This window comes from Sciurus carolinensis, chromosome 1 (assembly GCF_902686445.1).
Source record: "Sciurus carolinensis chromosome 1, mSciCar1.2, whole genome shotgun sequence".
Classification (NCBI taxonomy): Eukaryota; Metazoa; Chordata; class Mammalia; order Rodentia; family Sciuridae; genus Sciurus; species Sciurus carolinensis.
Window position 1 is genome coordinate 188,288,470 of NC_062213.1, and position 25,159 is coordinate 188,313,628.

A 25,159-nucleotide genomic window follows, 5' to 3' on the forward strand; every position below is an offset into this window, starting at 1 on the left:
ATCTGGAGAGGCCGGCACAGGGTCCTCGCCATGGCAGGTACCTTCCCAGATGGTTCTCAGACCAATGAGACTGCGAAATCCTCTGACTCAGAGGTTAAGAAGGAGCTAAGAGCCCTGCAGAGGCAGACGCATGCCCCACGCTGGGGACAGCAGAGCAAATGCACAGAAGTGGGAGGCAGGGTGAGCAGCAAGGGACAAAGATGTGGCTGCCAGGCCATTAGGGGCCTCCCTCTGACTGGCTTCAAATCCTGATCCCACCATGAGAACTTCTACTGCCCTCCTCCCAACCCTGGACAGCAGATGCCATCTCAGCCATGCAGTGGACTAAGCAGGAAGGACCCTGTGCCACTACTGTGATAGGGCAAAGGCTGTCCAATTCTGGGGTGCACTCAGAAAGTCCATTTGCTCACATTATCTGTGGCCCATGACCCAGGTCTTATCAGTAATAAATAAAGTTGATTAATGTCCATCTGTCTTATCTTTCTCTTAATTCTCAGTTGATTCTGTGCCCAGTGAGGACAATTACAGTGACCAGCCCTCCCAAATACCCTCAAAAATAGCACCTAAACAACTGAGCTCCCACACACTACCTCTGCGCTCTGCACTTCGTAGGCATCACCTCATAGCCCTTGAAATGGGTTGCTGCTCTCCCCACTTTACAGTTAGGACAGTGGGGACTCAGAGAAGTTAAGTGACTTGCCCAGAGTCACAGAGCTAGTAAAATGATGGAGTTAGGATTTTTTTTTTTTGTACTGGGAAGAGAATCCCGGGACGCTGAACCACTGAGCCACACCTCAGCCCTATTTTGTATTCTAGAGACAGGGTCTCACTGAGTTACTTAGCACCTCACTTTTGCTGAGGCTGGCTTTGAACTCGTGATCCTCCTGCCTCAGGCTCCCGAGCCCCTGGGATTCCAGGCGTGTGCCAAGGCACCCCGCTGGAGCTAGGATCTGACCCCACGTCTTCAGGACTCTAGAATGAGTATTCAGGGTCCATCATCTGAGCAGGTGGCCAGTATCAGAATCCATGTAAATAGTCTCTGACTCCCTGTCCAGTGCTCAGGAGACCCAGAGTGCCGAATCCTGAAGTAGCCAGAGCAAAGCAGGAGTCGGGAAGGTCTGGGACTTCCAGGAAGAAGAGGCGGGGGATATCCACCACAATGTCACTGCTCTGTCAGCATCTTCACGTCCTTGGAGACCAGGACTCAGAGGTGCTCGGGGAGAAGTGACAAAGACCTGGTGGGAGTGGGGTGGACCCCGAGCTAAGTCGCAAGGGGAGTAACAAGAAGTGGGTTTTAACTTACAGCAATAAGGGCTTCGATTACCTAAACCTGCACCCACTCACAAATGAAACCACCTGACAAGCACAAGCAGGCGGCATCCAGAGAGCTCTACCCTCAGTATCACGCATGTCCCTACAGATGCTGAAACAGATGAGGCCAGAGAGGTTAGTCATATGCCCAAGGTCCCACAGCAGGTGGGCAGAACTGTCCCTGGAAGGAGACCAAAGGGGAAGGGTGAAGGAGGGTAGGCTCACCGTGGGGCAAGTCCGCAGGGGCCCGCGTGCCAGGGTGGATCCGCACTTGCTCCCACTGGAAGTCGTCATACTGGGCCTGGCTGTACTCGCAGGGCACTTCTGGGTCACTCGCCTCCTCGAAGGTGCAGCCAGCTGTGAGGACAGAGCCCCTTAGCCCAGGCTAGGGCAGGGTTGCAGGCCAGGAGGGCTCCTGGGTCACTCGCCAGGTTCCCCCACTGTCCCCTCCCTCTTCACTGCTCCTTCCCCAACCCCAGGACCTCCCCTCACAGTCCCTTCCCAACAGCAAGACCCCACCCACTGACCTTCCCCCAAGGACCTCCCAGGACCTCCCCACTGCTCAACCACCCACCAAAGACCCTCCTTAACAAGGACCAGTTGTCATTATTGTCATGTCATTGGAATCTCACAAGAACCCGCGTGATCAGACCAGGATTAGAAGTATCCCCATTTTACTGATGAAGAAACTGAGGCCCCAAAAAACTGAGGGAATTTCTCAGGGTCACACAGCTAGCTGGTGGCAGAGATGGGGTTTGATCCAAGCTCCCCTGACTCCTCCTCAGCATCCCTCCATCTTCACTGTGCCAGGCACAGCGGGCCACGGGCTGGGCAGGACCGTGAAGTCCTGAGCAACCCAACAGTATCTCTCTAACAATGACAACCGTCGCTACCAATCATTTCACCCTTTTGACAAACCCTGCATGATACTAAGCACCAAGCAGAGTGTCACTCAGGCCTCAACTTAGTCAGTACCACGATTATTCCTACTAAGAGACCTCAAGGGAATTTATTTAGTCATCGCCCAAGATCAACTGACTTAAGTCTCCACTTGCTGGGCCCTGGATGCCTGCCGGCCACTGGGACTTCCCCATCTGACAGATGAGGAGACCGCGGCTCCCAGGGGTGAAATCATTTGTCCACAGCACAACAGGGTAGATCAGTGGCGGGCTGTGGCATCAGACATACTTGGGATTGACTCTTGACTCTGCCATCGGCCAACTGTGGTGACCCTGGGCAAGTTGCTTCTCCTTCTGAGCCTCAGTTTCCCCATCCACAGGTAGAGTCACTGAGAATTCCTCATGGGGATCCACTTAGTGCACGGAAGCACTCAGGGAATAAACAGCAGCTCTGACTATGTGGCACTTGTATCTACATGAGGGACAGAGGCAGGATTTGAATCCATGTCCGCCAGGTGCCAAAAAAGATGCTTCCCACCAGAAATATGAGCCGGGGCAAACCTGAGCTGCTCCCCAGTTCAACCAGACAGGGTTGGGGGTGGCAAGCAGTCACTGGGGAGTGAGTGGCACATGCTGGGCAGACAGCAAGTGACTTCACTTTTGGGAGACTCCAGGCTTCGTCTGTAGCCGTGGCTGCTCCATGTGGTTGAGCAGGTCACATGAAGCGACAGGTGAAAACACATGGGCAGGGCCAGGAACAAGGGGGCTCGCCACTGTTGGGGTCTCAGTTTCCTATTGTACCTCATCTGAGTGTGAAATGACACTATGTGGACGTGAGGCTGGCACCAAGCCGATGGGATGAAGTAAGCGCCAGGGCTGGACCCTGGCTGGACCCTGGCTGGGCTCTTTGCCCCTTTGTCTGAAAAGCCCTGGTCAGCACCAGGCCCCATGGTCTGCAGGAGGCTTTAACCCCATCGACGCTGGGAGGGCCTCAGCTCTCCCTCTAAAAAGTCCCACGGTGCAGCACAGCCAGGGGGCGGGCCGGGAGGGCTCCCTGCATCTGGGACAGCTGGCTTCAGCCTGACCTGGGCCTCCCATGGGAGTCCCTGTCAATCGGGAGGCAGAGGGATTGCCAGAAAGCAAAACCAGGATGGAGAGCCCTGGCCAGGGCTCAAGCCCTTCCTGTTCCTTCAGGAGTGACCAGGCAGCTGCCACTGGACATCTCACCAGGACCCTGAGGCAGGCCTGGGAGGGCCATTCCTTGGCTTCCTCTTGTCCACGCTGAGTCAGACGACATGACCTGCCAGGACTCCCAGACTGAAGGACCTTCTCAGACTGAGGCACAGACTGAGGTCTCCGCTCAAAGCAACCCCAGACTGTCTGACCCAGCCAGGGTCATATTCCAGTCACATGATCCTCCAGACGATCTGACCCAAGTTGGTGACCCCCAGATACACCAACCTTAGTCGGAGTGGCTCTCCACAAATGTTTGGTCAGTCACCCGAAGCCCATTCAGAGTACCCCCAGTCTATGTGACTTTAGCCAAAATGACCACCAGACTAACTCCAGACAAGTTGACTACAGAGAGACCCCTGACCTCTCCCTAGTGACCCGTGCAACTGACCACAGTCAGGGTGACCTCTCAGGCTGTCTGACCCCATGCAAAGTGACCCCTTAGCCAGAAATGACCCTTTCTCCCTGAACTTTGGCCGTCTCCAGCCCTAGGTCTCTGGGCCAGGCCCAGTTCCAGCTCCTGCCTTTAGCAAGCAGCATCTCTGAGGCCAGATTCCCCAAGAAGAGCCCCAGACCACCAGGGATGGGAAGTCCCATCACCTCCAGCCTGGGCTGCTCAGGAGCCCCACAGCAGACTTCCAGCTGTTGTCAGAGAACCCACTCCTGCAGGAGGCTGCCAGTCTGGGGAAACAAAGCCGACTCTGGGTTCAGAGCCAGAATGGTGGCCAGGAGTCCCCCTGACTTGGACGCCCACCAACACCACCACGAGGGGGCACCAATCACCACCATGGCCGCCAGGAACAAGCTACCCAAGACCACACAGCTACGGAGTGTGGAAAAGCAGATTTAAACCAGCTTTTTATTCAAGGAGACCAGGCACAAACAAAATAAGGCCCTGATATGCTGATGGCCACGTGCGTTAATTCAGTATCGCCCCGACAGTACAATATGGTTGCCAGGTGGCACTATTACAGGCAGAGGATGAGACTCCACCCGCTTTGGGGTTCTCCCAGTCTGAGGGAGGGAGGAATGAGACAAAACAGAGAAGGGTCAAGGCTATGGCAGGGGAGCAGGGGGCGAGGCTTCCTGCCGAAGGTGGCCACGGAGCCGAGCCTGGGGAGGGATGGGAGGACACTGGGGACAAGGGCCAGCAGAAGCAAAGGAAGCAGTGAGAAAACAGTCTGTCCACCACAGAGAGGAGCCCAGGCTAGCTGAAGTCATGGGAAAGGAGACCAGAGGGGTATTGAGCCAGACCAAGGAGGGCCTTAAATGCCAAGGTGACAGTTTGACCTCATTTTGACTTAGGGAGCCACAGTAGGTGTTTGAGCAGGGAAGAGCCTGGAGTGATACATCCTATATGCCACAAGTAGGGCAGGTGGCTTCTCCAGAGCAACACAGGATGAGAAGGGAGCTTAGGACCAAGCCATCCAGGAGTCCCAGTGTCAGATGTCAGGAAGTGGCAGGGAGAGGGGCCTCTGGATGCAATCAGCACACACACCAATCACACTCACAGGGATGCACAGCCCCAGTGCACAAACACACACATGCCCACGCAGTTGCACACTGGAACGTTCACATGCACACTCCCTCTCCCCAGCTTGGTCTGAGCCTTGGGTACACAGTATAAGTTAGGCTAGGAACAGGTGAAGACCAAAGGCCTCTCCTGGGGCACCCCATCTCTGCAGAGGCATCCCTGAGAGGGTGGGCTGTAGCAACCCAGGACCCCTCGGCTCCCCCAGCTCAGTGCAAACTGGCCCAGCCACATTCCTCAGCTAATCTCCCCAATCTGGCGGGCGGTTGCCTGAGCAACCGTCAGTCACAATTTGGGAAGGCAAGGGGATGGCTTATCCACATCCGGCTCAGCTCTGGACCCAGGGATGTCAGGGGCAGAGCAACCCCTGGAGGAGCATGGGAGGTCTCCACACCTCCACGTTCACACTTCCACACAGGTGTGTGAACACAGCTTGTGGGATTGACAGGACAGCTGAACAGAGTAATCAACTCAGAGGCAGGAGACCCAGATACCATTCCTACTATGCCCCCGAATCCCTTTGCAACCTGGGGCACATGCCTTGCACCTTCTGAATCCCAGCTTCCTCACCTATGCAATGAGAACGTGGACCCGGTCATTCTGACTGCACCTGTGGATATGCTTGTGCACAAGAATGACCAGAGGTCCAGGAGAGGTCCTCTGGGGGAGAAGTGTGCCCGGCGGGGCCTGGGTGTCCAAAAGCAAGGGTCTCCTCAGCAGGAGGTGCGAGGTTGCGCGGATGGATTATGCCTATGAGCCAAGGTACAGCAGCACATTCAGCAGCAAGCACGTGTCTAAGGGGGGGTGAGTGTACACGGTGTGCTGGGGGGATTATGCACGTGGTTCACGTGTGTGCATGTGAGTGTGCACATGAGTGCCACAAGCATCCTGCACCAGACTGGAAGGTCTCCCTCCAGACAGGGAATGGCGCTCTGGGCCTGCAGCACCTGCAGCACCCGCAGCAGCCCGCGCGTTCTCTGAACACCCTGAGTACGTGCAGCCTGTTTGCAATGGGACTTTCATTCCCTTGGGTTTGTCAATGGAACATCCTGTTCCCAGGGGTGTCCCCAGGAGAAATAGAACTTCTCCCAACAGACGGCGAATTCGGAGGCTAGGATCTCACCCAACCGCAGGCTCAGCCCTAACCCTGGCCTGGGGAACCCAGACAGAACCCCCGCCACAGCACTGCCCACTTCACCATCCCTCTTCCAGGGAGCCCTGGACGCTCTCACCCAACCCAGCCGACCCAGGTCGCTCCAGCCCAACTGCAGAGCTCGGCAGGCCTGCCTAAGCCCCACCTCCTCCCTTCCCAAACTCAGGAACTGCCTCTCAGGCCTTGGCCTCCCATCTCCAAGCGCCGTATATGTCGATGGCTAACAGTGGCCAAACTTATTGACCCTGTGATCCCAGCTACTCTGACCTTGACCAGCTGCCCAATCCGAGGACCGTGATTCTAGACCAGGGACCTGAAGCCCACCTTGCTGCTACCAAAGTTGCCCACCAGAGCCCTGAAACTGAAGAACAACAAATTACAGACAGAGTTGGCAGCCAGATGCCCTAACCACCCGGAGTCCAGCATGACTGCTAGCAGGGAGAGCACCCAGAGCCAGGCCACAGGCAGAGAAAGCTGACCCGGCACCACCCATAGGAGCCAACACAGAGCCCAACAACGCCAACAGCTGGCCCTCTCCATCGAGGAAGGAAGCCAGCTGCAGCAGGGGAACCCGCCCCAGACCCACGCTCCATCTCCTTGACTGATGCGCAGCACACGCCCCTGAGTTAGCAGTAGGGCAGCCATATTGACAGCATGAGAGGAAGGCACAGGCCAGGGCTGGACGCCAAACAGAGGTGAAGAGCTGAGTGGAGGGCTTTGCTGTGTGGAAGTACAGTGGGCAGAGAGTTCGCAGATCCCGGGCAGAACAAATGCCCAGTCACATAAAGACACAGTACACAGTAGGGGGCACAGGGCCTGTATGAACCCGTTCGGTAGGAAATTCCGTACCTCACAGAGACGCCGTGAAGAGAGGAATGTGAGACCACAGAGTGGTGTGCTGAGCATGCTTTGCAGCAGCGTCACACCGCATACGTGCAGAATGGGGTTATAGGACACACGTGAGCAGGGTACAGAGTGCACAGCCCCCAGCACCGACGTCTGGCAGGAACTGGCGGGAACCTTGGTGCAGCCTGGAGGTGCTACGCACAAGGCACTGGGCGGGCGCTCAGGGCTATGCGATGGGTACAGAGACGGCGGATGGTCAGACCGAGCCTCACGGGCTCTCTCCCTCTCCAGATACCAGCACAGGCCACAAGGAGCAGGTGTTCCCCCTGAAAGCACGTGTCTGGCACCAGCATGCAGAACAGATCAGAGACAGGAAGGGAAGGATGCAGAGCAAACTGCTGGGTGTAGCAGCCCAGGCCTGAACAGCAGCTCCACACACAGCAGAGGAGCAGAGGAGGCACACACTCCAGGGAGGGGCAGAAAGTGGCACAAAAATGAAAGGCAGAGAAGATGCCATGTGGAATGGCAGCTGCGGTTCAAGGGCTCTGGGTCTGCATGGAATGCACACGACCCTACCACCAGCACAGTGCCCGGCAGAGGCCCTCGGCAGGAATCCCTGCAATGCACAGAGCAATGCTGGGCACCGAGCGGCAGTGCTGACCACAAGAAGCCAGGCCAGCCCGGAGCCCAACAAAGCGGTCCCAAGCTACAGCGGAAGTATTGCCTCCTGACCCTGACCCTGACCCTGTGCACTGAGGGCAGATGTGCACTGCAGTGAGGACACTGTGCAGAGGTTGCCCACCTGGGAAAGGACACCAGCCTTTATGGTGATACAAACAGCCAAAAACCAAGATGCCATGGTGGCAGCGTGATGGCAGTTGTGGGAGGGTATGGGCTGGGCCAGAAGGCACAGTGCAGTGCGGGTACCGAAGCAGTGGGACAGGAGTGCTCCACCAAGCAAAGGTGCCCTGCGTTCATAAACTGAACTAGAGGAATGCCGATGGGCCAGGCCCAGGAACAGGAAGGGCGGCGCGCCAGGCGCGGTGCAGACGCCTACTGCAGAGATGCAGTGCAGGGCAGAGGTGCCACATGCTGCTAAGATGCAGGGCTGGGTAGCAGGCCAGCTGCCGGAAGTGCATACGCCATCCAAGGCCTGTGCCCCACACCCAGGAGAGTCCGGCTGCCCCACGTAATGCTGACTGCCCAGCAAGACCCTCAGGGCAGGGTGGAAACGCTCCATGGGGCAGGCGTGCACTGTGCCCGTAGGAAGCCACGTGTTGGTCTCAGATATGGTGCAGCGTGAGGGGCTCTGTACAGAAACGGAGGGAAGCTGCCCTCCCGGCTGAACACCACACAGCAGAGCGCTACGGCACAGAAGAGGCTGCGAAGGCACCACGCAGGAGAGAAGGGACCACTGCAGCAGAGGCGCGTAACAAGGGGACACCGCCGAGGGGGACAACTCCAGGGAGCCTCCCTCCAGAGCAACGCAGGATCCCACTGCAGCCACGCGGCTTGGAGGTGCCGTGCGGTGCCAAGATGCTGGGTGCAGCAAGCCCAGATGCACACACCGCACAAGCCAGAGCCACGATGCGGCTCACTTCCGTAGTGTAAGGCAACAACGTGACACGCTGCGAAAGTGCTGTGGGGACAGTTGCAGATGGCTCCCTGGGGAGCCCTGGCAGGGAAGGGAGCCTGGGTCCATGAAAACCCCGTGCTTGTGGCTCTCCCGGCTTGACCGTGGGCGGGGGACCAAGCCTCATCTGCCCTGTGGGCTTCTCCCACCTTGACCCCCACCCTCCAACATCTCCCACCCCAGGGACTCTCCAAGGGCACAGGATGAAGCCACTGTCATCCACAGGGCAGGCCATCCAGAACTGAGCACATTGTCCAGGTATTTACATCTGAGCAGGGCCCCGTGTGCTGGCAGACAAACAATGAATTTAGTTTCTGCTGAAAACCTTTTGGACAATTAAAGCTCATGCCCTGGCTCCCAGCCCAGGGCAGGGCAATGTGGGGCGGGACAGGGGAGACAGAGAGGGAGACCTCTCGGGTTAGACCTCGCACAGGAAGTGGGGTCAACAACAGGGATGGTGTGAGAGGAGGGCCAGACCCAGCCAACCTGGCCAGTACCTCCTCCCCCTCCCTCCCCACCCTCACTCCTGCCACCAGACCTCACCAGAAGCCCAAGAAGAAACTTGTGGGCACACAGGAGGCCTGCACACGCACACACACATAACAGCTGATACTTCATGGTGCGTCCTACGAGCCAGGACCTATTCTAGACTAAAAACACAGAAATACGAAACATCCTCACAGTTGGGCAAGGTGGCACACACCTGTGATCCCAGCACTCAGGAGGCTGAGGCAGGAGGATCCCAAGTTCAAGGCCAGCCTCAGCCACTTAGTGAGACCCTGTCTCGAAATAAAAAATAAAAAAAACTGGGGATGTGGCTCAGTGGGTAAGCACCCTTAGGTTCCATCCCCAGTACCAGAAAAAAATATAGATCTCTCTCTTCATGAAAGTCCTGCAACGAGTTCTATTACCATCCCCATTTCCCAAATGGGGACACTGTAAGGCTCAGAGAAGTTAGTACTAGCCCAAGAGTCACACAGCTAGGAGTGGTGGAACCAGTACTAGAAGCAGAACCAGATGGTGTGGCCCTGAGCACATGCTCACAACCACCACACTCTAGGCACAAACACAAAGATACACACACACACACACACACACACACGCACAGAGGCTGCATTCTGAGCAACACACTTGCCACTATCAGTGAAGACCCCTATTCTGTCCAGACAGGCTGCTGCTATCTCCCAGTTGTCACCTCTTAACCCTCAGCTGTCCCTCATCCCCGTTCGTCCCTCCCAACTCTCCCCCAGTGCTCAGCTGTTCCAACACCACCTGCGCCCTCCTTGCCAACTGTCCCACTGCCCACACACACACCCACCACCAGCCATCCGCCACTCCCGGCGGTCCCCCAGGTGTGACCAGAATCCCACAACACCTCGTCCCAGTCTTTCTCCTGGCTGTCGCTTCCCACTTCTCAGGAGAGCAATCCCCCAAACCACCTCTCTCCTCGTCCTTTCACATCCACCCCTAGTCCCTGCGGTCTGCAGCTTGGCGATCTGCCCAAGACCTCCTCAGTCATCGGCAGCAGGATCTGCTCAGTTGGCCACGTCGGGGTCCTGCCCCCAGCATTCGGCAGGCAATGGCGGCCCCCACCCAGAGTCACGTGAGGAAGCAGAGCGGCTTGCCCACGTCTGCCCTCACCCCCTCCAAGCCTTCTCTATGCTGCAGGGGGCACACCATGCAAACACCTGGCAGGCACCCACCAGGTTCAAGGCCCTGGAGACCAGGGATGACAAAGAGCCGGCCCAGCACTCGGGCTCCTGGCCTAGTGGGGAAAGGAGAGAAAGCAAGGGCAGCGCATGGTCATGTGGGCCCATACAGCGCCAGGAGGGGACTGGGAAGGCTTCGCTGCGCCAGGGAAGATGGAACTGGACTCGGGTGGGGGAGGAGTGTTCTCAACACATCACGGAGGGGGGGGCAAAGGTGGCATTGTGGGAGGGTCGATAAGGATCTACCTGGATCAAAAGGGAGTCGGGAAGGAGAGGGGTTGAGGAGGAGAGGCTGTTCACACAGGGCCCTGTCTGCCACGTTAGGGTTGGTTTGTACCGGGGGGGGGGGGGGGGGGGGGGGGGGGGCTGGGGAGCCATCAGCTTGGGGCAAGGGAGAGGCAGGACCCTAAATATCTGCCTTAGAAAGAGCATTCTGGTCACAGGGTGGTGGAGGCATTGTAGAGGCTGTTGGCAGAAAGGAGACCAAGGAGAGTCCACTGCAATGGTCCAGGTGAGAAATAATGAGGCCAGGAGAGGGAATGTGGAGTCACCATGACTCTCCAAGAGCCGCTGAGAGATGGTCCTTCCAGACTCACTCCTCTGGCTGAGGAGCCCAGGCCTCACCAAGCTGCTGCAGGCCTCCCCCTCTAGCCCAGCGCTATCCCCAGAACCCCCTGCGACGGTGGCCATGTCCTCCACCTGCACTAATTAGTACAACCACAGTCGCTAGCAACAAGTGACTCTTGAGGACTTGAAATCTGGCTCCTGCGACTGAGGGATGAAATTCTGATTCTAATTAATTTTAACTAACTTAAATGTAATAGCTACATGTGACTGAGCGCCCACTGTACTGCAGAGTGCAGGGAGACGCGCCCGGCACCGTAGAAAGTCCCCTGGACAAGCCAGCTGTGAACACGGGAGCCACGGAGAAACAGAGCCCAGATGCATCCAGCTGCAGGGGCAGAGCCACCGTGCACACCCGGGGAGCCCACACCCAGACCGTGCTGCACGAGGCTGGGTCTCCACACCCTCCCAGCAGGCTCCTGGGCATCGGAGCAGCTGTCACCACTACCCACTCAAAAGCAGATCCCACCAGGCCAGGTGACCAGAGGGCAAGCCACCCTGAGCAGTCACACGTATGTCCTGTGTCCCAGCCTCAATCACCCAACCCTCAAACACACACACCCCACTCTGGCTGCCCAGATGCCAGGGCCACACCCACGCACACCTCCCCCAGCCCCACCAGGACCGGGGAGGTAACCTCACCCACCCATCTAAGATCTGTGACTGAGAACTGCAGTTGGGTCTGCCAAAGTGGGTCCTCCCTCCCCCTCCCCACTCCCCAGACGCTCAGATCGACCGTTAGGACTCGAAGCCTCAACAACCGCCCAGGCCTCCTTACAAAGGGCTGAGTCTGGGGACTGGACAGGCCCTGCCAGCTGCTGAAGGGTGGGGGGAGGGGGAGGGGTGCACAGCAAGAAGCCTGGGGGAGGGGCAGGCAAGAGACCCGCTCCCTTTAGTCTCTGACTGGGTCTTAACCTCCTCAACTCAGTTCCCCAGTGACACCGGCCTTTTCATGACATAACACCAGCCCGCGGCAGAATTTTCCAGATTCTTGGAGGGAAAACCTATTTCTTCAATCTCTACCTTCAGTGGAGTCAGTGCGCCCCCATCTGGCATCTCCAGCTTTGATCCTGACCCACTTGATTTCACTCATTCTTTCAGGTCACGTACATTTGTTTAGACTAGGTGGTCCTGGCCTCCTGCCTGGCACTGAGGATTCCCAAGGGCCAGTCCCTGTCCTCATGGAGCTCACAGTCGAGTTAAGGGAGACAGAACTAATAAGCTGTAATTACAATAATTACAATGCTAGGGAAAAATCCAAACAACTCCCACCTCCCCAGGGCTTGGACAGAGAATAACCAAGGAAGGCTTCAAGGGAAGAAGTGACATCCGAGCTGAGAGGAACAAGTTGCAGGGGTGACTTGCAAAGAGGTGGAGTCAGTCTGGGGAGAAGCATGGCCCGTGCAAAGGCCTGGAGAGGAGCCGGTGGGCAGGGAGCACTCAGCAGGCTGTTGGTGAGGGAGTCAGGCTGGCCGGGACACAGAATCCCAAAACAAGATGGGGCTGAACAGGCGGGCCAGGAGCCAGAGCAAGCAACAGGGCCAAGGAAGGACCTAACCCCAAAGGGAAGGCGAGTCTTCAAAGGGCTTTTGCCCAGGGTTTATAACGTGCATTTTAGGAAGAACCCAGGCACCGTGAAGGGAAAAGGTTGGAGCCTTCCTGCAGGTGAAAGATGGATAAGGATAGAGAAAAGTAAACAGATGAAGAGACCCAAGAGGGCATAAGGAGAGGACACAGAGAGGGTGGCTCAGAGGAGGGAGTGGAAGAAGGAGGGGAACACAAGGCACCCCTGCAACACTGGCAGACCCAGCCCGGCACGGAAAGGCCAGCCCAACTCAGGTCACGAAAGTGTGGAAGGATGGGAGCGTGCCTCCAGCAAACAGGTGCCCAGGCTGGAAGTTCCCTGCCACCTGAGCTGGGCAGGAGGCTGCCAGGAGCTCACAGTCCCAGCCCTGGCCACTCTCATGGCTTCCTGTGGAGCTCCCTTCTGCAGCCCTAGGGAGACGGGTGGTCTGCTCAGACAAGCTTTTATTGCCCAACCTGAAACCACTGGGCAGCCTCGCCCTCATTCCTGCTATCCACAGTTCCAGCCACCAAAAGGACAAATGAGCTGGAGCACAATAGAATAAATTACTGCCAGGTTTGCAGTAATTCACTGAGAAACGACACAGAAAACCTAGGAGGCAGGCAGGAGCAGGGCACTTGAGAAGTGAAGGAACTCGCTCAAGCTCACACTGACAGGGACCATGGGGTACGGAGGCAGAATTTGAACACAGGTCCCTCTGGCTTCAGATCACAGTCTCCATGCTTTGTAACAACCTTCGAACCCATATTTTGTTACCTGGCCCTCCCAGACACAGCCTTACTTTACAATATGCCAAGTACCGTGCAGCATCCATGAGGCAGCTTACAAACTGAGGCATCAAGAATGGAAGTAACTTGCTCTAGGTCTCATTCCCAAACCCCCATCCTGACAATCCCCTGTGCCAGGAGTGGGGACCCATGTGGGTGTGTTCTTGGAATCAAGGTGATGGTGGTGGGAGTGGGAGAGTATAAAGTACCCCTCGGGTTTGATCTGGGGTGGGGGAGGGGCAAATCACCGCAGGGCATGGGGGAGGAGTTGGGGAAGGACCGGAGGCAAGTCACCTGGGCCATCCTTTTGGTTATCAGGAAGTCAAAGCTAAACCTTGCCGAGCTAGCGATGACCCCAAAGCTGTAGGGCAAGGCCCAAGCTCAGTGCCAGTGACCGCAGTGACCCGAAGAGCTCCGGCAGGAACGCCCAAGCAGGAGGTGGGAACATGAACGTCCCAGGCAAGCTGACAGAAGGAATCTCTCCGAGACCCTGCATGGGTCTCAGCCGAATCCCGCGGGCGTCTCCCAGTTACTCCGCGCCCAGTGGCGGGGACAAGAGCGCGGAAGGCCTCGGGAGAGGGACGACGGCCTGCGATCCCGGCTCGGGGTGGGCTGAGGGGCACGCACACCCAGGCACACGCACGCACAAACACAGCCCGACGCACGGTCCACAAAAGACACTCCGACGCGCACTCGGACATAGACCCAAGCTCTGGATACACGTGTTCAGACCCGTGGCCACGACGCCCCCCTCCCCCCAGGAAGGCACCAGACTCCGAAAGCCACCCAGACAACGTGTGACCGCGAAAGAAAGAGCGCAGAGACACACGTTCACACTCACACACGTACGCACACTCAGGCCCGGCCGGCCCCGAGGCTGCACAAAGTTGCGGAGCCCACCAAGGGGGCGTCCCGGGAGACCGCGGCGGACCCCTGCGCGCCCCGGGAGGGGGCGCCGTCCCGCCGCAGCCGGCCAGGCCCTGCCCGCGCCCCGACGCCGCAGCCCCGCCCCGCCACCGCCGCCTGCGCCCCCCGCAGCCGGCCCCGCCCGGCCCGGCGCCCCGCGGCCCCGGCGCCGCCTCGGATCAGCAGCCCGCCAGCGCCGCGCCGAACTTGCGAAACAACAAACAGCCCGACATGTCGGAGTCGGCGGCCGCGGGCCCCAGCCTCCTCCTCCCGCCCGCGCCCCGGGCCTCCCGCCCACCGACCCGCGCCGCCGAGGGCCCCCGCCGCGACAACTTGTTCCGGCCCGTCGCGCCACGCGCGCACGCACACACAGCACCCCCTGCCCCTCGAGCCCGGGGCACACTCGCCCGCGGCCCAGCATTCCTGGACACGCTGCCAGCGCGCACCGACACACTCGCACACTCACATCCGCTCCAGACACGCTCCCACACACGCATTCCCCGCACACTTGGCATTCACTCGGACCCACAGCCCCCGGCGGCGCGCACCACACACCCCAGACACTCCCACACGTACACACCGCGCACTCGGCGCACCGGCACACACGTTCCGGACCCGTTCCCACGCCTCCACACGTACACGGATCTCACCAGCACACACATCACACATGCGTTCCCCGGTCCACACTCGGGCGGGATCCATAGCACTCGAACACAAGCAAAACACAAACACACAACCCATTCTCAGACACACAACCAACAGCACTCCCGGCCAGAGCATACAGAATGCAAACAAATGCAACACATTAGCAGATTCAACTCCGGCCACACAATTCAACTCAGATACACACACAGACACACAATCTACTTGGCCGCACGAACGCTACACACCGGCAGACACAGAAAACACTCAGCGCACAACCAATGCCTCGATGTACATCCACCCCAACACGCTCGTAGACAAACAACACACACAGCACCTTTTCTTGCACGCAGAACTACGGACACACAACATTCGCAGTCACACAACACCCCGAACACACAACCCTGCATCTTACACTCAGGCACACACAGGGAGCACGGTCTTAAGGCGCGGGCACCCAACACTCACACTTTCTTCCGAGCTGCGCCACGGGCCCCAGGCTCACGGGGCAAGCTTGGTCCGACCGCCGCGCGCTTACCTGCCGGAGTCTCGGTCTCGGGCGCGCAGAGCTGGAAGGTAAGCGCCAGGAAGAGCGCCTGAGCGCGGGCCATGGCTGCTGCGCCGCCGCCTGCCCCGGGGCCCGGCGCGGGGGGCGCCGCCGCCTGAGCCCGAGCCGAGCCCGAGGCGAGCCGGAGCCGGAGCGGAGCAGCGCGGCGCAGAGCGGGACTGGCGCGGAGTCCAGAGCGGGAGCCGGAGCGAACGGGGCGCTGACGTCAGGCCCGGCCCCGCGTTCCGCGGTCTCGGCGCGCCCCCTGCTGGCGGAGGCGCGCGCTGCTAGCCGGCCAGCCCCGGCACACCCCTCCCCCACTCGGGCACCCCGACCGGAGATCGGGTGGCCTAGACTGGATGCCCACTTGTTCTGCACTTACCAAGCACCGACATTCTCAAGCGAGCACGCTCATTGCTTCATTAAGTTCTCAGCCACTGACTCAGGGACGCCCGCTGCTCTGTCCTATCCGATGCTTGAGTTCTCTCTACCTCGGTCCCTCCAAATGCACATTCATACTTAGAGGGTGCTCATCACCTACCAAGAGCCATTGTTGGCAACGCTGGCTTTTAGAACGCTCTTCCTTTCCATGACGTGAAATCCACCTCCCTTGCCAACCCTCACTGGTCCTGCTCTACCCTCTGGCTACACAGGTTAAGTATATTTAGGCCTCTTCCAATAAAGCTCTTGCACAATAATCGGCAAACTAATTGCCCAATGCTATGTAAAACCAAGCACGTTGTATGTGCTTTCTCCCCAGGACTCATTTAACCTTCCCCCTAACCTGATTAGGCATATACACTGTGGCGGAGCAAATTGTACAGAGACAGCGACTTTTCCAAGGTTACAAATTAGTTTTAGGCAGCACCAAGTTTGGAATTCAGGTTGTCTGGCTTGAATTAAAATAGGAGCAGAGACCTGCCTACCATCTGGAAACCCATTCATTTCACAGATACCTATGGGGTACTGATTCATGTATTCATGTATTTTCGTAGAAAAATAAAACTGACAAAAAATCTACATCCCTGTCTTCATGGGGTTTACATTTCAGTGGGAAGACAAGAACAAAAAAAAAAAGCAAATTTTCTGACATGTCCCTTATCACTGTCACACACCAGAGAATTTGGGAGAATGAACAGTAAGGGGAAGAGGGTTTTTGTAGTTCTGAACAGAGCACCTGTGATTTGATGGAGTCGTTATTTGTCTTCACCTCTAAAACATGAACTCCCACAGTCCTTAGGGAAAGACTGTCCTGTACCACAGTGCCTGGTATCTGGCATGCAGTTGGTGCTCAATAAATCCTAAATGGATGCGTAGATGCTAAATGAGCTAATATAGACATGGCACTTGTTTTCATGAAGCTTCTGTTCTAGTGGGGGAGACCAACAGCAATCGTATATCAATATATAATTACAACCTGTGATGTGCACTCTAAAAGAAATGGGTGAAGTGCTGTGGTAAAGAACATGGGGTAGGGAGTCCACTGAAGATAAGGTGGTCCAGAAGGGCTTCACGGGGAAAGTGACATTATGCCATTGGAGCCGAGGTCTAATGTATAAGAAGAGCCAGCCTCATGCAAATCAGTGGAGAGGAACAGTGCAGCCAGCGGGGACAACCTGTGCAAAGACAAAAGCTGGTGGGTTTGAGGAGTGACAAGGAGGTTGGGCAGCTGGAATGGAGTGATGGGGAGGAGAAGGGACTCAGGTACAGCTGGAGAGGTCCACGGGTTCCCCGGGTCAAACAAGAAACAACAGGGAACCAGGGATGGTGGCACAGGCCTGTAATCCCAGCCACTCAGGAGGCTGAGAGAGGAGGCTCGGAAGTTCGAGGCCATCCTCAGTAACTGAGTGAGGTCCTAAGCGAGAGAGAGTCAGTCATGGGGAAAGAGAGCAGAGCAAGGAAAGAAGGATTGGAATAAGAAACAGGGAGAGATGCTGGAGCAGGGGAGAGACAGGGCAGAAAACAAGGGAAAACTGGGGAACAGAAGAAAGAGCCAAGGATGCTGTTTGCAGAGGACTCTGAAAGGAGCCTGGGACGGGAGCTTATTGGTGATCTCATTTTACAGGTATGGAAAGTGAGGCTTCAGAGAGCATGAGGCACTGACCCAGGGTCACATAGCTAGTAAATGGTGGACCCAGGACTTCAGTCCAGGTCTGATTCCTCATCCCTTTGCTCCTGTACAGGGAAAGGCAGCAGAGACTGATGGGAGAAAAAAAGACAGTATGAGCAACAGGTGGTCAGATGAAAAGAGAAAGTCTGCTTTACTTTAAATAGACCACAGATTTCTACAATCCTTGAGAAGAAGAAAGGAAGAAAGACTGCCCTAGCCCAGAGCACCCGGCCCAAATCTAGGGAAAAGGAGACGACACTATAGTCAGTGCCAGGCCAAGAGGAAATTCAATTACTTGCAACTCATGGAATATTTATGACGCCTACCCTGTGCCTGGCCCCATACTGAGTACCAGTGTCATGGAGATGATCCAAACATGGCCCTACATTTAGCTGGAGGGGGAAGTGGGCACATCAGTAACTGTGAGACACTGTCCTAAAGGCCATAGCACTGGTCCAGAGAAAACACAAAGGTGGCAGGGGTTGACTCAATAAAATGATATCCGAACCTGGAGTTGCCCGGGTAGGGAAGGCAGGAAAGAGGATTTCAGGCAGAAGGAACAGCCTGAAGAGAAACATTAGACAAGGAAGTGCTGGCCCAGGTGGGTAGGAGGTGGGTTGGATCACAGGCTGTGCACCCTCCAAAGAGAAGAGAAAGCTGGAAAGACAGGGTGGGAGTCGAGGTGCAAAGGGTCTTGAATGCAAGGTCAGGACCACCAATTCAATTACTGGTTCTCAAACTGTGCCCCTGGGGGAACCCAGATGGCCTAGACTAAAAGCAAGCATTATAGGAAGGTGCAGAGAGATAAAGTCCAGCCAAGGAAGACGACTTATCGGATGATTCTCTAGGCCTCCTGGTTGGGCTGCCCAGAGATTCAGAGGCGCCAATGTGGTAGGAAAAAATAATGTCAACAGCTCAATGTCACCGAAAGAGTCTTACAATAGAGGGTTATTTTGAACCTCCTTGTTGGCCTGTGTGTCACTGTAAAAATAGTTCAGTAGGACTGGGTTTTGTGTGCACTGTGTGTGTGTGTGTGTGTGTGTGTGTGTGTATGTACTCTCATACAACTATGGGATCAAGACATTCCCCCCCATGGGACATGAATTTTCTTTCTCTAAGAATAAAAACAAGTGCAGACATTTATTGAGCATGTACTATAAGCTAGACCCTAGTCTGATTTACATATGATATTTCTCAATCTCTACAATAACCCCCTAATAATGGTTATCAAATGCTTCCATGTGCCAAGCATTGTGCTAAATGCTTCAAGTGAATATTTCATTTGATGAATGAAACATCTGCAATGAAACATAACTATTAATCCCACAATTTTTAGGAGTTTGGGGTTTTGTTTCTTTGTTTGTTTTTGCAGTGCTAGAGATTGAACCCAGGGCCTCTCAAATGCTAGGTAAGTGCTCTACCACGAAGCTACATCCCTAGCTCTATTTCCTTGATTTTTAACTACAAGAAAATGGAAATCGAGAAACCAAATGACTTGTCCAAAATCAAATAGCAGAATTTAAAAGCCAGGACTCACTCAGGACGGTCAGATTTGCCAGAGTCCAGTTTCCACATCCTTAATCACTGTATTCTGCTGTGCTACCATACTCAAGGCAAAGGGTCTAGAGAGCGAATTTCAGGTGACCAAAATCCATATAAAGGAACTCCCTGGCTCTCTCAAAGCTACTACTCCCTAGTCCACCTGCATCATAATACTCTTAGGAACCTGTAAGGGTGTATACTCCCAGGCCTCTCCCCAAGATTCTAATTCAGTAGGTCTGAGATGGGACACTGCATGATGTTATGCACAGAGGATTCTGAGTCACAGGCCAGCTTCAATAGCACCTCCTCCACGGCCCCCAGCATGCTTCCCGCAGCACATCTCTTCTTCAGACTACAGCAGCGCACTCTGGCATGTGCTAATGTTCAACTCGGGTTATAGTTATGTTCATGTCTTCTCTCCTCCAAAAATAAGACCTAGCATCTTTAAGGGCTAGATCTTTTTACAAAGAATTTCCAGTTTCCCACTCAATCTCCGCAGTGAGCATTTTGAAAAGGCACCCTCCTTGTGATTCCTCCCTTATCTATCAGAACACACTTAACGTTTCTACGAAGTCTCCTGTGTCCACGATAACACTCTTCTATTCTTGCAACCAATACTCACAACAATCTGAGATGAAGCATATTATTATCATTTTTCCAAGTTAGGAAGCAACAAAGCTAGGATTTCAACCTGTCTTCTAACTACTGCTTCCTTATCGTCGCCATTCAATATAGGGAAGTTTTGCCTTTCCGTGCCTTTCCAGATTACTCGAGATTACATAAAATAACACCTTAAAAAGTCTGGTCACCCACAAGCCTGGCACGGTGGGCTCTCAAAAAAAGGAAAGTGAGGCGGAGGGAGAGTAAATGACTTCCCCAAATCAAACAACAAAGCGCAGGCTGAAGACACAGCAGTAGGCCAGTCCCAGACTCTCCTTGCTGGAAAAGCTGCGCTGGAGGGCTCAGAAAAACTGCAACTCCAGCAGGTCCCTGCCCTTTCCAACCCTGGTTCCCACGAGGTCTCACCAAGCGCCCCCGCGCGGCGGGTAGAGGAAGGAGACGGTCCTTTAAGGAGGCCTTGGGGCGTGGCCGCGCGGCGGGGCGGGGCGAGGGGCGGGCGAGGGGCGGGGCGCAGGCGCGCGGTCGCAGGACGATGACGTGTCCGCGTGCGCCGAGTTCTGCGTTGGCTGAAAGGAGCATGTGGGTCCGCTGCGCGCTGTCGGGGGCGCAAGCCAGGTCGCAGCTGCAGCCGGGACTGCTAGCAACTTGGCGCCGCCACAGTGGTGCTGCCTCCTACTCTGCATCCGTCCAACCCTCCCGGGTCCGGGCGCTGATCTATAGGAGCCACGGAGATCCAGCCAAGGTCGTGGAGTAAGAGAAGGCGCCGAATCCTGGAAGGGAACGGGGTTTTCTAAAAGGGTTTGAGGTGGGCTTTGAATCGGGAAGAGAGGGATAGGGTCCGAGGAAACGGGCAGAGAGTGGCAAGACAGAAACTGAAGTCCAGGGCGCCTTTGATATCTCAGAAAGTCGGTGCTTCGAGGTAGCAGAAGACCGGAGAGTCATAATGTAAAGGGTAACGTTTGTTCATCGAATGTTGTGTCAGGCGACATCCTGTGTTTAGATGATTGTTGATTCATCATTCAGTTGTCACAAGCACGTTGAGGTAGTTACTGGATTTATTCCCATTTTGCGGACGAGAAAACTGAGGCATTAGGTGAAATCTTTTGCCCAAGGTCGTACATCCAATAAGTGACAGAATTGCTGACTGGCACACCGTGTTTCTAAACCCTCCTGTTTTTTAGAAGGAGTTGTCAGAATACTCCTACATCCATTGAATCTTCACTTCTCAGTTAAATCGGTTTTAGATTGTTCTTTCCATTTTACAGAGGGCAAGGAACTTGTCCAAAGTGAGACAGCTAATAAGTGATTGGAAAGAGACTAGAATCCATGGCTTCTGACTTTTATCTCATGAGTTCTTCTCTCCTGCACCATATGTACATCTTGGCTTCCTTTAAAGAGAGCTGTTTCAAAGCCCCGCAAACCTAACATCACATACAAGCTCGGCCCTTTAGTAGCTGTTTGATCTTGGGCAAGTCACTCAACCTCTCTGAGCCTCCTACAACTTTATGATCATGTCCTCATAAAATGCTATTGGATCTTAATTAATGATTTTTGCATGTGACTGATAAAAAAAACAGTATGTGAATTGTCAACTATTAATAAATCTGCATGTAAATATTCTAAAGGGCTGTTCAGGCTGCTGGTGTGGCGCTAAAGCGAAAGCACAAATCTAGGACTTAGTACTTGAGTTAAATCTTTGCTCTGACTTGTGTGTGTGTTTGACAAGTCGCTGAACTTCTCTTAGTCTCAGTTTCATCATATTTTAAAACGGAGACAGGAATGGGGTTGCTTAGCATGTGTGAGGCACTGGGGTTCGATTCTTAGCACCACATATAAATAAATAAAAACTAAAGGTCCATTGACTACTAAAAACATAATTTTTTAAATGGTGACAATACAGAAATAGCTCATGGGACTAATCAGCTAAATATAATGTAATGTTCTCCACCAAAAAGTCACCTGCATATTCCCCTGCCGTGTACTGTGCACAAATCTTAGATTCCCAACAAGAGTTTGATCATTTAACAAAGGATGGGCAAACATGGAATTGTTTTAATGGTTAAAATATAGGCTAGATATTTTGACAGGCAGAGAGGATCAGCTGCAGATAAATTCAAGGTCATACACACAACCTACTTACATCCACCTTTAGAGCAATTAAAAGGAATATCAAGAAGACACATCGGGGCTGGCGGTGTTTCTCAGTGGGAGAGCACTTGCCTAGCATGCAGGAAATCCTGTTTGATCCCTAGCACCACAGGAAAAAAAGACAATAAACCCCAAGTTGTATTTTGATTGTAGGTAATAAATCATTGCACCAGAGAAAACCTCTTCCTGAGGTTTGTGCTGCGTGGGCTGGAAGTCATTTCCAGGAGTGCACCCCAGGCGAGGAGGATGTAATGCCTCTCCACAGGCTTGGGATTTACATGTCTGGTGCAGGACCAGCCACAAAACAGTGCTTTAGTAATGTTAGTTAAAGCTGAGTCAAATTTCATTAAGAAATACACCTTTGATTGAGTTCTGTTGTGGTGCTGAGGAAGGCCTGGGAAGCTTCAACAGCTAAGTGCCCTTGCTTCCTGAGTCCCTCCTTGGAGAGCCAGAACTGGAAGAGTCTTCTGCAGCTCCTGCTTAGGAAGAAAAAGACAACCTCTCTCGTCTCCTTGTGTGAAACCCTAGTGATTTCCCTGAAGTTCAAAACATATTTCCACAAAGCATTATAATGAACTTTGGCTTCACAGTTCAGTCACCTGTGGTGAAATGGGTCTGGGTTGGATGGCCTGGAGCCTCTGTGTTGTTTAAAACTCTGCAGGTCTCCAGGTAACTGCTGCCCAGCCAGGGTTAAGAGCCACTGCCATGTGGATAAATGACCAGGCAAGCAGTACTTCTCCCTCTGTCCCCAAAAGGCACCTTTCCCTTCTGACCCAGATTCAGGCAACTTTATTCTTTTCATGTATGGACTGAGGCCAGAGACTGGGAATCTCTTTGTAGTCATGTCTTATGAGGTTTAGGGTAACCACACTGTCACAGAAAGAATCAGGTGTCCTTTACACATCACAGTAACTGGGTGTCTGGATCAGGTTACACCAGTAATGTCATGGAACTATCCAGAGTACTAACAGCATTCCCCAAACTGTTGTGGTTTGTGATGCTTGCACCGAGGGCCAGAGCTCTGGAGCAGGAGGTGGGGAGTGAGCTCAGATCCGAGGGATTGCAGAACTCCTCAAAATGAGGCCTTTTCTCATGTCAAACTTCCAAATGTCCCTACTTTCACTTCTGTTGACCCTCAGACACTCCAGCTCTTCTCTCTATTAAGCTATTTTCCCTTGTCTCTTAGTTTCTTTCCCTTCCTCCCAAATGGGCCCTTAAATAAGTACTTGGGCCTTTTTCATTTAAAGGGTTGAACTGCTGACCTGAACGAAGTCAGCCTGCATGGGAGATACAAACATGGTAGAAATTTCAGAGGTTCCCCACTGCTCTTGTCCCTTTCGGGATCTTAATTCTCTGTCAAATTGTTCCTAGAGGCCCAATGACCTTCTCTTTCCTTTTCCTTTTTTTTTTTTTTTTTTTTTTTTTTTTTCCTTTTCCTGAAAGGCCTCTTAGAACTTTTCTATTCTCTGGGTGTTATGGTGGAAAGAGTTCTCATTTGTTTATACCTACTATGTACATTGGGCTAAGTTCTCACATAGCAAGGAATTTTAAAATCACGATAGGGCTGGGAGTAGAGCTTACCTACCTTGGATTTAGTCTCCAACACTGGGGAAAAAAAATCACAGTAATCTAGTTTGGTCATTGTTATCCCCATTTTACATACAAGGAGACTGAGACTTGAGAAGATTGAAAGGCACTTGTCCAAGATCATAGAACTAGACCTTCATTAAAAATCCTGACGAGGCCAAGCATCATGGCATACGCCTATAATCCCAGCAGCTTGGGAGGCTGAGGCAGGAGGATCACAAGTTCAAAGCCAGCCTCAGCAACATAGCGAGGCCCAGAACAACGCAGCGAGATCCTGTCTCTAATAAAATATAAAAAGGGGCTGGGGATGTGACCCAGTGGTTAAGTGCCCACTGACTTCAATCCCTGGTACCAAAAAAAAAAAAAAAAATCCTGAGGAAACGACAATTATCCCAAAGAACTTTTGAGAATGAGATAAATGGGGAATAAAATCAATCTGAAAAGAAAGTGAAATTACAGGTCACCCAGGTGGCCTGAGTTTCCGCTCTTTATAGGAAGGGCAGCCCCACCCTGGAGAAGACAGACGCACTACCCTCTGTCCCCTCCCCTTTCAGACCCCGAAGCTGTGGTAAAACAGTATCCTGGCCATGCGCCCTCACCTGCCCGCGCTGGTACAAGATGAAATTGAGCTGGAAAAACCTGGGACACATACCCATTCTACCTTAAGACAAATGGAATTTGGGGAGCCGAGCGGCACCCCAGGCTATCACTGTAGGGCACTGTGTGTTCTTAGGGGCTTCTGTTTACCTTTGATATCAGTGTTTAATACCAAAACTTTGTGCAGGTAACTTGATTTTTAAACCAGTATTATTACTACTTTGAAAAAAAAAAACTTAGCCTTTTGGTTGGTGCTCTGTGGGGCTCCTTTTCACTGTTGTGAATGAGGGGAACGGAAACCGTCCATTCATTAGTAAGTTAGCATTTATTCTTTGAAGGCATACTAAGAACTGGGCATGGAGGATGCGGAGACAAATAATTTATGGGCTTTGTCCTTAGGAATCCCTAGTCTAGTCCAGGAGACAGGCCACCAGCGCCCAGAGCAGTAAGCTGTGGTGGGTCATGTTCCGAGTGTAGGGGACCCAGAAGAGGGGTCCCTGACCCCCTCGGGGAGGTCAGAGAATGCTTCCTCTGGATACAGGAGATCCGAGCCCCGTAGGAGGGCAGGGGAGCTGTTAATGAGGGGAGAAAATGTAGAAATGTTCCAGCAGAAGAATCTGCATGTGCAGGATCCCGGAGGGAAAAGGAAACGTGGCATGTTTGATCACTGATTGAGAGCCTACTATGCACTCAGTGTGGAGTCCCTTTGAGGGATCTACCTGCTGAATCAGCTCGGGACTAGCCAGAGGTCACAGGATTCACACGCCAGTGGATTCCACATCCTGTAACATTCATGTGTTACCTTCCATCTGCGCTTCAGATGTGGGGTTCAGGGCCAAGTCCTCCTGCCCCAGGTTCCTCATTCTCGCCTCTGGAGGTGAAAGTTGGCACACCTCCAGGAAATCGCACAATGGGCTCAAGTCTTCCCCATCCCCCCACAGCATCTGGGAGAAGTGCCGTCACTCAGCACAGCTGCAGGTTATTACTGCTGTCTGCCCTTTGCTAGTGGCTCCTGCCACTCTAGTGTGCTGCCTGGCCTGGGGGAGGGGTCCACAAACAAAGAGGACACAAGGTCAGACTGATTCAGGCTATTCCATTGGGGACCACCTGCAAAAGCTGGTCTGGGTTCCACTCCCACCTCTACCACCAGTGATTAGAGCAAGGAAAA

The 25,159-nt window shown here is 54.1% G+C and overlaps 2 protein-coding genes across 7 annotated transcripts in view; one reads left to right on the forward strand and one right to left on the reverse strand.

Moving 5' to 3' along the window:
* Ptpru (protein tyrosine phosphatase receptor type U) overlaps positions 1-15,555 on the reverse strand; it is a 71,977-nt gene extending 56,422 nt beyond the window's left edge. For all 4 annotated transcript variants that reach the window (XM_047551217.1, XM_047551206.1, XM_047551197.1 and 1 more), the window contains exons 1-2: positions 15,378-15,555; positions 1,537-1,668 (exon numbers count right to left, since the gene is read on the reverse strand). In XM_047551217.1, the coding sequence (XP_047407173.1) occupies positions 1,537-1,668; positions 15,378-15,450 (205 nt within the window). In that variant the 5' untranslated portion in view covers positions 15,451-15,555. The remainder of the gene's footprint in view (positions 1-1,536; positions 1,669-15,377) is intronic.
* A 4,643-nt stretch (positions 15,556-20,198) lies between these two features.
* Positions 20,199-25,159, forward strand: part of Mecr (mitochondrial trans-2-enoyl-CoA reductase) — a 30,463-nt gene continuing 25,502 nt past the window's right edge. Inside the window, exon 1 of one of the 3 annotated variants that reach the window (XM_047529295.1) lies at positions 20,199-20,409. In XM_047529295.1, coding sequence (XP_047385251.1) covers positions 20,237-20,409 — 173 coding nt within the window. In that variant the 5' untranslated portion in view covers positions 20,199-20,236. The remainder of the gene's footprint in view (positions 20,410-25,159) is intronic. The other 2 variants (XM_047529297.1, XM_047529296.1) reach the window with 2 other exon arrangements.